The following is a 13,324-nucleotide window of genomic DNA, read 5'->3' as shown; positions in this document are numbered from 1 at the left end:
GTCGAATAATTTTATTTTTTACTATGAAATTAATTACATTTATTAAAAATAAATAATAAGGTGGTATTTATCTTTGTCATTTCTTTTGTTCCATAAATGGCAATAAATTATAGATATTAATATGAAACTAATAAAATATGGTTTAAAATAAATTTTTGCTTTTTTAATAAAAAAGTTGTTGTATAAACACTATCATTTTAATACTTTTTATTATATATATTATAAATGTTTAGTTATAAACTGTAAAACAACTTTGATTTAATTTTCTTCTTCTGCCTCTTCATTTTCTTCCTCGCCTTCCTCTTCCTCCTCTTCTTCTTCGTCATCTTCTTCAACATCTCCTCTGTCTTCGGCATTTTTAAGAGCCGTCAAAAAAGCTTCAGACAAGTCGAGATACTTTTGGTGTTCTTCTGGCGTGGAAACACAAACCTCCTTCCACTTCCATATTGAGTCGATCCAAATGAAGTTGTGTTCATACAAAGCGTTCATGATATACACGAACGAGTCTTCAAAGTATGTATTATCATCACAGAACTCGCACAAGAAGAATAACGTTTCTACTTGATCATTTGGCTCGAGGGTGAAATTGCTATTCATTTCCCATAGCATTTCAAGGGATTCCAAATGGTCTTCGATGTCTTTATTACATTCCTTATCACCAATTAAAAGGAGTGCTTCTATTAATGCTGCAAATGTTTGTCCAATTGTGTAATTATAAGACGCTTTTATAGAAGTGAGTTCCGTGTGGAACTGACTTTGTAAAGTGCCATGTTTTTGATTTTCTTGGAACGCAATAACCAACTTCGTGACTTCGTTTCTAAATGAATCAAACGTTTGAAGACTCGGTTTCATTATATTTGGTTCTTCGTCATCACTCTCTGCGTCATTCAAAGTTATCAAAGCACTTCCCGACCTGAACAAATCTTCTCCATAAATATGATTCATTCTCGTGTTCTCAACGGTCTTTGTATTGACCTCAGTTTGATCACGGGACACCTTTGTGTATTCACACAAGAACTTCCCCTTCACAACAGCACCGTCTTCAATCACACAATTGTTCCCAACTACACTCGATATGATTTTCACGTTCTTCCCTATTTGAACATTTTTGAAGATCTGCGAATTCTCAATCAAACTCCCTTCACCAATCACGCAATTGGAACATATCACCGCGTCGTTGGCAACAACTTTCTCGTTGATCACCGACTCTTCACAGAACAATACATTCTTACTGTTTTGTATGACACTCAACGGAATTGTCGATTTGACGTGTGCAATGACATTGTGGTCATACATTTTGATATCAAAACTATAGACTCCAAGGTTGGTTGTATATGGATACGCGTGTCTTTGAAGGAGTTCGCTGCTGACTTTTCTGAAAGTTGTGATATCTCGTATTCTCACCGAATACTCTTTCTCGTTGGTAACATAGCAGTGCATATGGAAGTGTATTAACGCGTCCAAATCTAATATTCGAGCGTAAAACGCCTCTGGAAATTCTTTGATATCGCAATTTTCCGCATCGTTAAAAAGAGAGAGTCCTTGTCTTGTAACGATAAAGACTCCGGTCTCCATATAATCTGTGTGTACTCCAATCTTTGGCGTCTCTTTGTTATAACACATTTTGAGTCGATAATTTCTCTTTGTTTTGTCGTGTCTGTCATCGACTTTAAGAATTTGGTTTGTTAAAGCGTTTGTGATGATCACAGTCTTGTCGTTTGTAGATCGCGACTCGTTGACGGTGTGGTTTTTCCTATAGACCATTGTCACTATGTGACTTTTATCGGACTGTAATATCTCTCGATGGAACTTCAAAATTGGTTCCAATTGCATTGTCGTAATGACATCACCCTTAATGAGTATCAACTCGTTCGAATCCAAAAGTGGCGATTCGGAAATTTGTCTGATTATTTCGCCTGCGTTGTTTGTTTCTGCACACACGATATATTGCACGTTCTTCGACTTGAGTGGGGTGTCCAGAATGAGCTGAATTTTTTGTTTGTTTTGTTCGCTGCACGCGATGAATATCTCTTGTATATTTTGGGCTAATAAATGTTCAACGATGTATTGAATAAGTGGAGTGTTAAGTATCATAAGCATCGACTACTTATAAGTATTCAAACTATTTGATTTAAAATAATTACAACAAACAGCGTTGCACTGCATGTCAACAATTTCGTTCTCGACCAAAATAACTGCTTGTCTCTTTTGAGGAACTTCTTGTTGATTCTGGTCTTGTTTCTTTTTCTTATCCATTTGATTTTATTAGTTTCGAGTAGGTTTTTATTTTTTCTATATAACATTTTTGAGGAATTGATTGTTTTATACTTTTATTATATTATTTATTAGAGTATTAATTCAAAAAAACTTATAATTATTATACAATAAAAAACAATTATATTTACTATATTGTTAAGTCAATTCAAAATTCATAAAAATTAGTTATTTAATGGTTTAAACAAAACACAATTTTATCGAGAAAATAAACACATTTTAATAAAAAAATGAACGAATTTAATTCCGATAAAATAAGTATTATTATCGTTAGTTTTAATCACAAAAAATAATTAAAAATAGAATAACAACACATTCAATTGCTTCTTCAAGAAAAGAACTCAAAAAGTGTGATGAATTTTTTTAAATTTTCATGGGGTGCAACCTTCGAAACACAAGTCCGTTCTTTTATCGACCAAACACAGAACATTTCTGATTGGACGGATTTGTACACCCCACTTAACAATTTGCTTGGAGCTGCTTCAACGAGTCGAATACCAACACTTCCATACAAGACGGAATTTTTAGGAGTTTTAATAAAAGCGTCCGACCCCGTTTTCCCACAACTTGTTCATGGTGTTTTAATCGATTTAATCATCACTTTTTTCAAAGGATTTACCGAAGAAGAATTGGAAGATAATATTCAAGTGTTAATGCCGCCTCTTTTTGTTATGGGCAAAACAGCACTTCCGCTTATCAGGGCAAGGTGTATTGAAGTGGTGCAACATTTTGTTTTGGTAAGACAACCACTTTTAGACTCGATGACGGAACCAATTATATCTTGCTTTTCTCAGTCATTACTCCAACCGCTCAATGGACTTTCCGAGCTTGCTTTCACTCTTTTTAAAAATGTGAAGAGCAAGAATCAATATTTATTTGAAAAGACTATGTGGGTTTATTTATATACAACACCACACACACGACAAGGTCTTTTACATTTCATGGCTTCGACTGTTTACACGCCAGACTTCAGAAATGTTACTCAAAGTGATGTGCATCGTGCTCTCTGTGAATTGTTGTGGTGTAGTGATGTCTTGGTAGTCAGCAAAACGCTCGACTTTTTGAACGACAAAATCCCGATCAATTCAGTGGTCTTTTCTGATGATCAAAAGACAAAATTAATACAAATTGTCCTCAAACTGTTCACGTCGAAAGACTCTGGTATCGTTCAAAAAGCGTGTCTCTGGCTTATCGGAACACCAGATCAAAACCAATTCACAGAGAACACTAAACAACTCTTTTTGTGTGGAGTAAACGAGTTAATAAGTACATTTTATGAGACTACAATTGACACCACACAAATATTAGTGTCGATCGTTAACAACAAAATGTTGACTGAATTTGTTGGCAATTCTCTTGCACTTCCATTACTCAAATTGTTCATAAAAATTAACAGCAAGAAGTACGACAGGGAGCGCTCTGGAGCAATTCAATCAATTTTGCACACCACGTTCTCTCAGACCTTTTTCGACGTTTTTAATTCGCTTGAACCCACAGAAAAAATTGTCTTGGCAATGTATTACTTTCCATCACAAACACAAGTCGAGGAGTACACCAAATTTGTCATTTCATTGTTTAAAACAATTGTGTTGGATTACTTCTCCAAAGTCGCAAAGAAATGCGACCTTCCAATTTTAGAAGCCGCTCTTGTTATTATCAAGAAGCTCATTTCAAGTCTTCACGAGACTCTTAAGCTTGAAATATCCTTTTTGGAAGTGCCCGAGTTATTAAGAACAGAATTGAATCATTTGGTGCATGTGTTTAATGAGAGTGAAATGTCGACATTTAGTAACATGATGCACTTAGTACATGCTTTTGCAACAATTACTCAGAACGAGTCTTTTCACTCCAAACTCTCAGACACACTTTGTGAACATATTTTGGCGTCAGAGAATTTGGCGTCGTCATTAGTTTGTTGCAAACTCTACTTTAAATTAGTAAGTGTCTCTCAAAAGTATACCAAAACAAATGAAATTATTTCTTTTCTTTGGAAAAACGTGTCGACGGGGGAACAATTTGTGCAAATTATAATTTCCTTGTTGGCTGTAAATGCGGCGTATTTGCCGATTTCTATTTTTAAAGAGATCGAAGACTATGAGCGACTTTTGGTGTGTATGCACCTCTCTGTGTTTTATGAGAAGATGATCAACACCGAGCAACTCGAATTTGTCGTCTTTTCATTGATGAAAGCAGACACCACATATTTCAAAGTCTATAGAGACTGGTTTGCGTTCTTGATGACACGCAACCCAACATTTTTTATCACTACAATTCTTTCTGTGTTAATTCCACCTAAAAATACAACTGAATTAGTACAAACCAATTCGGAAACAGTGATTAAACTGTTATATACGATCAAATTAAATACAACAGAACAAATAGAAAGAGAGTCGACATTTGTTAATTACTTCTCTAAACTGATTGAATCGGACATTCCAGGGTGTCTGGAATTATTAATATCAGCACAGACAACACATGTCATGTTCGACTTACTTGATATCTACTCGATGCCTTCTAATCAAACAAACACGCCAATTTCTATTGTTTTCTTTATTATAGAACAAATCTGCGTTGTCAGAGAAAGCATCCCAGCAGCAGACTTACTCATTACATTGTTCACTAGATTTGGGCATTCTAAGGTCATCACCACTTTTGCCCAAGAAACATTAAAAGCTGTCGGGCAGTCACTTTCATTACACACATTGTCGCCAGTCTTCTCATCTAAGTTACTTGTTTTGGCTCGAATTCTTCTCAAGTCCACTTCTGAAAGTTGTACAGAAAGAGCAAACAATTTGGTGTTACCAGCCATCGACGCATTACCCACTACAATTCTTGTCAATCCAGAAATATTGACAGACCTCGCCTTTTACTCGCCAAACACTTTTTTACCAACTTTGACAACAAAAATCCTCCCAGAGCTCTTCTTAAAAATTCCAATGTTGATCAAAGCTAACAATGACACTTTTTATTCCAATGTCCTCAATTTGCTTGGTATAGTCTGCAGACTGACAGATAGAGTCTTTGAAGAATATCCGCCATGTTCAACACCAACAAATTCAAACATCACTGTCTTTGGATTTCGAAGAGAGGAGCATTTTTTCAAGCCACTCATCTTTGGACTCTTTTCAATGATTTTCGAGGTCTACAATCAACTCAGCAAAATCCAAATTAAAGAGATCGAGAAATGTGTTAAACAAAGTTTGGTCTCTTTATTAGAACAAGTCTTTGTGAATTTCACTGAAAGTTTATTAGAACACGTTGGAAATGAAAAGGAACACAGACAGGTATTCAACACACTCTTTTTGCTCTTTCCAAAGCCAAACGTCAAATTACTTGTCCTAACATTCTGTGAGTTGTTTAAAGGAACCAAAATACCCGAAGAGACGTTATATGAAATTATAATACAAATATTGCCCGTTGCTTCGCTTGACGATTTGATGTCTGTGTTGCCAGAGCTTGTAAAATTCATGAACGCAACTGCAACTGCTTTACAAAAAAGTTCGACTTCGAATTTTTTTAAATCGCTGAAATCACTGGCGTCTTGTGTCGAAATCAAAAACGTTCCTAAAGACCAATTTTTGAACTCCACCAATTTTTCAAGTTTGTTTAACACGGCAGTTACGAAAATTTCTATTCAAGACGATTACAAATGTTTTGTCAGTGATGTGATCCCCCTCATGATAGCAGTGAATCAAACAACTAATGGCTTCGTCACGTTCTTTACCGGAAATAATTGTTTGACACCGTTTGTGCCACAACTTGAGAGCTTACTTTCTCAAGGCAAAACGAGTTTTGTTGATGATGTGCTTCTACTATTACAGAAATCAAATTTACTGACGGGGAAATGGCAAAATATAGTTGTCTCCATTTTTACTCAAAATAACTTTTTCAGTTCAACACCATCACGTTTAAAAGTGTGGATGCCTATCATCAACACAGTATTTTCACAACGGATCGAATTGGTGTGGAAAGGATCGAAAGGGTATTCGAATCGGAAAGAAGAACCACATAACCCACTTGAACTTCGAAGAGCAGCTTTTATAGTCTTATGTGGGAAATACGGTGACTTCGACAAATTAGCAATGGAGACACTTACCATTCTCTCACATTCAATTTTATTACCAAAAATTAGCGATGATGAGTTATGTAGTATATTACTCTTTGTCAGAGTTATTATTATCAAGTGTTCCTTTGTGATGGTTAGGTGTTTGTTTGGCACCATTTTGTATCAACTCGTTTGTTACTTCATATATTAATTTTAATAATTATATTAAAAATTAAAAATTAAAAATTAACTATTAATTATTTTATTAATAACGAATAGATGGACATTTTAATGAACAACGGCGATAAAGAATACTCTCAAAACACAATATTAGAAGCTCTGAAAATTATAGACTTTGCCAATGTTTGTAATCAAATAGATTTTGATCCATTAAGATGGGTATTTAATGCACCAATGACGGGAGTATCACCTTCACTATTTCCAATTATAAGTAACATCATTCCGCCACACTACACCCCTCTTAATGAAACACCAAATATGGCATGTCCAGTGATCACTGTACACTCAATCAAAAAACAAGAAGACACCGTCGAACTTAGAAAAATTCTTGCAAACTACAACAACCTCCTTTTTGCAGTGAAGACTAAACAACTCGACATGGACAAGACGCTTGAGTTGTTGCTCAAAGACTTTGTTATTTGATCTTTAATTATAATTAAATTATAGTACTTTTTGTCGTTTAAATAGAATTTGTTGTATTTATTGTCAACTCGAAAAAATCCAACTGAAAAAAAACATTCTGTGTATTCATGTTGGCGCAACGCAGTTTACTTGAACAGATCGAGTTCTACTTTTCAACACTCAACTTTTCTTCGGACGCATTTTTACAAACGAAAAGCGACTCGGAGGGCTATGTCCCGCTCGATGTCATTTCGAAGTTTAAGTTGGTTTCACAACACAACAAGACTCTTCCAGAATTAGTCGACATGTTAAAAACATCCAAGTATCTTGAGCTTTCTAATGACAACAAGTCTGTTCGGAGAGTAGTGAGGGAGAGTATTGCCGATGTCAAAGAGCGTTGTGTGAAAGTGACGTGGGTGCCTTGTTCTTTAAGTCTTGAAGAAGTATCTCGATGGCTTAACACGTTTGGTAAAGTCGAAGAAATGAAGATGCATTTTATCAATGGTACATTGACGTTCAAAGGGACAGTTGAAGTTCTCTTTTCTGATGAAGAAGACGTGCAGAAGTTGTTCCGACAAGACAAAGTGTATATAAAAGGGAAGGAAGTGATTGTAAAGAAGTGGGAGTGTGGTGCGACATGGGTGAAAGTTGTTAATGGAGAGGATCGAGTTCATTTCTTAAGTGGGTATGTCGACCCACAAGGTGGTGTAGTCTACGAGATCTTATCTGGTCTCAAGCAAAAGTTTTATTCGATAAAAGGGATATCATACGACCAAATAACTTCAACGCAATATGCAAATGTTCTTCATCAACGAAAGAGAATGGTTGTTGCTGGCGACAGCTTTCACCCATTGCGAAGTGACTGAGTTATGTTTTAGTTTTAATGAGTTATGTAGAATGAATGATAATTATAACAACAATAAATAATGACTAAGAAATAGACAACATATATAATCAGAGACTCTTTCTATACAAGTCTGGTGTTAAAGAGCGTTGGTCAATTGGTTGTACCTTATTAAAGTCTTTGGGGATGTCCATAAAAGATTCCCTTCCTTCTTTCTTCTCTAAAATTGATGTGACTTCGTCGTCAACAAAAGAGTCTGAATAGTCCGAAACGTCTTCATTCCAGACACAGCCCTTCATACGTTTCTGAATAAGAGCAGTATTCTTTCGACAAAGAATTTGCTGGCGGACATGTTCTATAAATTTGTGAGTGTACATTGATTAACAGTGTTGATAAAAAAGTTTATATGGTATTGGTTCTGAAAAAGGTCATATTTTAAGAAATCCTTTGAATTATCGAAATTCGAATCCTTTAATTTCACTGCTTAAGTTGTTGCTAACTTTTTTTTAATTGGGCATTCTCATTTGTCATCCTTTATTAATATTATATTTTCTTATTAAAATGTTATAAAATGTTGAAGAATAATAACAATGTAAACCAACGAAACAAAGTTGCCCAGATTGCAACCATCGAAACCTTTATAATCACGACTTGACCACTGCAAACCGAAACAATTGAAATATAATTAATTTATTAATATATTCTAGTTTGTTATAAATTGATTGGATTGTCACTTTTTTGTATCTGTCAACAATTTTTTCTTTTATTGGCCATTGTAATAACCCGTTATAACACTTGTCATTTCAAGCAAATTTATACAAATTATTGAGATAAGGGAGCTGGAAGTTGTTCATTTCTTGCTTGTTTTGTGAAACAGGGTCAAAAGAGGCAAAATGGGTCGGAAGAGGATTGCTTGCCTTGTTAAAGTCAAGGAAGATCAAGCTTTTTGTGTACATCATTACTAAAATAGTTTTTGTGAGAAGACTTCTTTCCAACCAAAAAAGTCTTGTGAAAAGCTCAATGAAATTATTTGAGGGATGTTTTATGCTCAGGAAAAAAATAGAATTTTTTTGTTTCTTTTTAAATTTATGTTTTGGGTTTTAGTGCAAATTTTTGGTGGATTTATTTATATCATTTGTAATTAATCGATATAAGAAAGTTTTAATTTAAAAATCCATTTCTAATAATAACAAAAACTTCTAAAAAATATTTTGAAATCATAGTTTCATTGTTATTTAATTAACCATATTTTAATAGTATATGGTAACTCGAATAAAACTAAAGAATAACTAATTATAATAAAATCAATTATATCATTTACAATTCAAGAACCCATTTACAATATCATATACAATTAAGAAGCAAACTGCGTCACATTGTTTTCTATGAGTCCCCACATTTCTTGGAGCTCGCTTAGTATATTAACAATTTCGTCCAATTTCTGGCACGTGAGGTGGATCTCTTCGACATTCTCCACCCAATAGTACCTACTCTCTATCAAGAACGCTTGTGCTGTTCTTTGTCGTGTTTTCACTTCAACACTTTCGTTAACGTCTCCGTCGTTTATTGAAGGGGAAGGGTTTTTACTGCCGACAGAGTCTAACTTAAATATCTTCACAACGATTTCAGAATGCTCAATGTATATATCCGCTGTGACAGTTGGGTGTGCGCGCATGAAGAATGTATGTGTGGGGGTAAATGGAAATATTAGCGTTGGTCGATTTCGAATTGAGTCGAGAGCCTCTCCGATCATGTCATATATCTTTGTCACAAGTTCGATATAGTCATTGATTTTGAATGGGTCCAATAAGGAGATATCATCCTCAATTGTTCCAATGACATATAATACGTTGTACATTTGTTTCAGTGGACAATCGACAATATAAAACGCCTCTGGCTTATGTGACCACTCTTCGTTGTTAATTACAATACGCTATATGTCATTTCCGAATATGACAATTCATTCACAAACAAACAGAACCCGAACATTCAGTCCCGTTGAGTTGTACCATTCCTTGAAACCCATCTCTTGTTGTGAGAATATTAATTACAGTAATGAGTAATGTTCGTTGATTAAAAATACAAACAAATCAAAACGTAGACACTCTTCATTAATAGTTTCTTTTGTGGGGCTGATTAACGTCTTTATTTGTCCAAGTTTTTCTTGTGTTGTTTTTATTTCGGGTTTGAGTGTGTTAATGTACCATTCATACTCCTCGCGAATGGTGTCAGAGGTGGCTTCGGATGTCACAACTTTCATTGAATTTCAAGTTTTTTCGTCATGTTTTTTGATAATGTTTTCTTAAAGGCCTTTGTTGATAAAATGAGGAAAACCAAATTTTTTAAAGCATATTTAAAGACAAAATTATAATAAACAAACTATTAATATAATTATAATATTAAATATGGTAAGTATAAACTCCATCACCAGAATCAATTATTAACAACTAAGTTTGTTACTAACTTTGTTGTTATTATTTTTTGTTGATTATCTTTTTATTGTAAGAACAAAAAAACATCTTAAAAATTAGAATTAATGTTTACATTAATACATTTAAAATAAGTATCAATTGAGTTTGAATTACTCTACATTTTAATACTTAAATATTTTTTTTTTAAATTCGTATAACGGTATTTAATTATTTTTAAACAATTGCTTTTACATAAATAATTGTTGTAAAGTCTCTTTGTTTCAAAGAAGTCGACTTTAAGTCTTTCACTATTTCGTCAACATCAGCTTTTTGTAAATTACAATTGAAAGGTTTTTACAAAATGTGAAAAGCAACCTTACTTTATGAGCATCTTGATGATGGTTTTAACACTCAAATGGACTTAGGCTAAAAAATACAATTTTTCGAATAATTCATAACCAAATTTATTTTGTTTGTTTTTAAGTGCTAACACTTAGTTAGCTGAAAACCAAATTATAATTAAAATAATAACAATACCAAAAAATGCCTTCTTTAAAAAAATTATAGCCAAAAGTAATTAAGAAATTTTTTTCAATTCTTAAATATTGTCTGTTTAATAATAACATAATAATTAATTATAGTACAATGAAGTGATAATAAATTCCATCACATTTTCGTAAATCAACAATACCAGTCAAGAGTGTTACTTTTTCCATAATCAAAGAATACTCATTTATTTGTTGTCAAGTAGAATGTGAAATTAAATATTTTTAATATTGCAAGTTATTTAAATTAAATATAGGTTTTAATTCCACAAACAATCCAAGTTCAAGAATATATTTTATAAATGACAAACCAGTTATCTATTTGTTGTATCACAAATATACATTATTGACTGCAGTTATTTTATAATAAAATTATTATAACAACTAGAATTGTTTTTTTTGAAATAGAAATAGGAAAAAAAGTATTTATAAATTTTTTCTATTCGTTTTTAGTTGGTATTTTCATAATGTGTATAGTTTAAATAGTATTATAATAATTAAAAATATTGTTGTCAAAAAACAAAGGTTGAGTATAAAAAGAAAAAAATAAGTCATCTAATCGCCACAATGATGAAAAATTTGAATGATTCACCATGATTGTTCGATACTTTTCTGAGTGGTCTATATCATTAAATTAAATTCTTTTGCTTAGTCATAGTCAGTAACTTAGCACTTAATGTTTTGTTACTGTATTGAAAGCAAAGAGTGATAATAATAATAATAATAATAATAATAATAATAATAATAATAATAATAATAATAATAATAATAATAATAATAATAATAATAATAATAATAATAATAATAATAATAATAATAATAATAATAATAATAATAATAATTATTATTAAACCCAACAAGTATTTATTCAAAATCAATTAATAAATTTGTCATTATTATATGATAATACAATAACAAGAATTATTTAAGTATGTAAAAATGTTATTTGTTTTTTCTATCAAAGTCCACTAATCAATTATTTAGACTGATGGCAAATTTGCCCAAATGGTCAAGTTATTAATTCAATGAATAGTTAAATAGTAATTAAAATAAAAACTATATTTTATTATTATAAAGAAATTTTAATTTATTATATTATTAACTATTAAAATAGTAAATTATATTTTAAAGCGAGTTACTTATATATAAGTGAGTCAAAAAGCTTAGAAATGAGTCATTTTTTTACAAGTAAGTTCTGCAAGTGAGAATTTAGTTATTCAAGTCTTTTTTGAAACACAAAAAGCAACACATTACAGCAAGATTGCAAAAATAAATGTTTTATTGTGTGCACTTATGTAAAATAACACATTACCATTTATGAGCTCTTAAAACACACACAGGTTGAGTTACCAAAGATTTGTCATCATGTTTAGGATGAAAAGTATATTCAAAGTTGGTACATTGTATATCATTCAGACTTAATCAAAATTGAACAATTTCAATGTTATCATTGATACAAATAAATCAATTCCATTACTTGAATTGTAATTCAAATTTTAATTATTGTCTGTTGAAACAACAAAAACAATTGCAATAGATTGACAATGAACATTTAACTTTATTATTATAAAAAAAACTTACATAATTTGTGAAAATAATTAATTATTTTCATTATTATAATTAATTACATTATAATATAACTACACATCTCAACCACTTTAACAATTTAAACCATCAAATCAATGCAGTTTATGTCAGTCGTTCTCACACCATGTTTTGTAAATTACGTTTATTAAACAAATTAACAACAAAAAATATGGTTTTATTCAACAAAATACAAGCAAATATTAATAATTTTTTATTTTGGAATTTGTTTCGTCATCAATAGATATTCTTCAGGTTTACTCTAGTCACCAACCATAACCAAAGTGAAAGGGTGGTGTTGTTACTGAGCCACAAGCAAGAATTAAACAAAAATAAAACATGGGGCTATTATTTGTTATATTAAAAAAGAGACCGGGGTGCTTATTATCACATCTTAAACACCCCTAAAATTGTTTTTTAACTAATTATCAATTCTAATGTTTGGATTGGATGATGGAAGGATATACTTGGATAATAAACTATAAATTGTAGTTTACTGTATTATAAAGTATGTTATAATTTATAGGGGTGTGTATCACTACTCCACGAATATATAAAGCGTGTCACATCTTCAACAACCAAATGTCACTTCTTACAACCAAAGTTGTGAAACATACGTCTCTTATGCTGGAAGAGGATGAATCAAAGAAAAATCAATTCGCGCACAGACTTTCTCGCAAATCTCTTGAAAATGAACTAACTGTCACCGCTCCTCGAAGAACCATTTACACCCGTTATTCGAAAAGTGTTTTATTACACCTGAAAGATTTTTGACTTTTGCGAACTTATTGTTGTTAATTATCGTATTAAAATTATTTATTGTAACTTTACTATTTAAATAGTTTATATTGTTGTTTTGCTAAAAACAGAAAACTATTTCTAAAGTTTTAAGCAAAAAGTTAGAAAGTCTTATTATTAAAAAAATATAATAAATTAAAACCAATAATTCAGTTTTAAAAAAAAGTTTGACTTTTTTATT

General features: G+C 31.8%; 4 protein-coding genes across 4 annotated transcripts; 2 read left to right on the top strand and 2 right to left on the bottom strand.

The window, feature by feature from the left end:
- Positions 1-258: 258 nt before the first annotated feature.
- On the bottom strand, positions 259-2,256 carry EIN_080790 (eukaryotic translation initiation factor 2B, epsilon subunit, putative; the record flags this gene model as incomplete). Its single annotated transcript, XM_004184405.1, has 2 exons — positions 259-2,103; positions 2,152-2,256. 2 exons carry the CDS (start codon positions 2,254-2,256, stop codon positions 259-261), a joined length of 1,950 nt encoding a protein of 649 aa, XP_004184453.1.
- Positions 2,257-2,627: 371 nt separating this feature from the next.
- EIN_080780 (hypothetical protein) lies at positions 2,628-6,982 on the top strand (the record flags this gene model as incomplete). Its single annotated transcript, XM_004184404.1, has 2 exons — positions 2,628-6,509; positions 6,599-6,982. 2 exons carry the CDS (start codon positions 2,628-2,630, stop codon positions 6,980-6,982), a joined length of 4,266 nt encoding a protein of 1,421 aa, XP_004184452.1.
- Positions 6,983-7,089: 107 nt separating this feature from the next.
- Positions 7,090-7,827, top strand: EIN_080770 (lupus la ribonucleoprotein, putative; the record flags this gene model as incomplete). Its single annotated transcript, XM_004184403.1, has 1 exon — positions 7,090-7,827. One exon carries the CDS (start codon positions 7,090-7,092, stop codon positions 7,825-7,827), a length of 738 nt encoding a protein of 245 aa, XP_004184451.1.
- A 1,332-nt stretch (positions 7,828-9,159) lies between these two features.
- Positions 9,160-10,065, bottom strand: EIN_080760 (hypothetical protein; the record flags this gene model as incomplete). The annotated part of the gene is made up of 3 exons (XM_004184402.1): positions 9,160-9,738; positions 9,782-9,833; positions 9,893-10,065. 3 exons carry the CDS (start codon positions 10,063-10,065, stop codon positions 9,160-9,162), a joined length of 804 nt encoding a protein of 267 aa, XP_004184450.1.
- Positions 10,066-13,324: the final 3,259 nt, after the last annotated feature.

Source organism: Entamoeba invadens (assembly GCF_000330505.1).
Source record: "Entamoeba invadens IP1 unplaced genomic scaffold scaff_1105074725643, whole genome shotgun sequence".
Taxonomy (NCBI): domain Eukaryota; phylum Evosea; order Mastigamoebida; family Endamoebidae; genus Entamoeba; species Entamoeba invadens.
The sequence above is the reverse complement of the archived record's forward strand: the minus strand, read 5'-3'. Positions and strand labels throughout refer to the sequence as shown.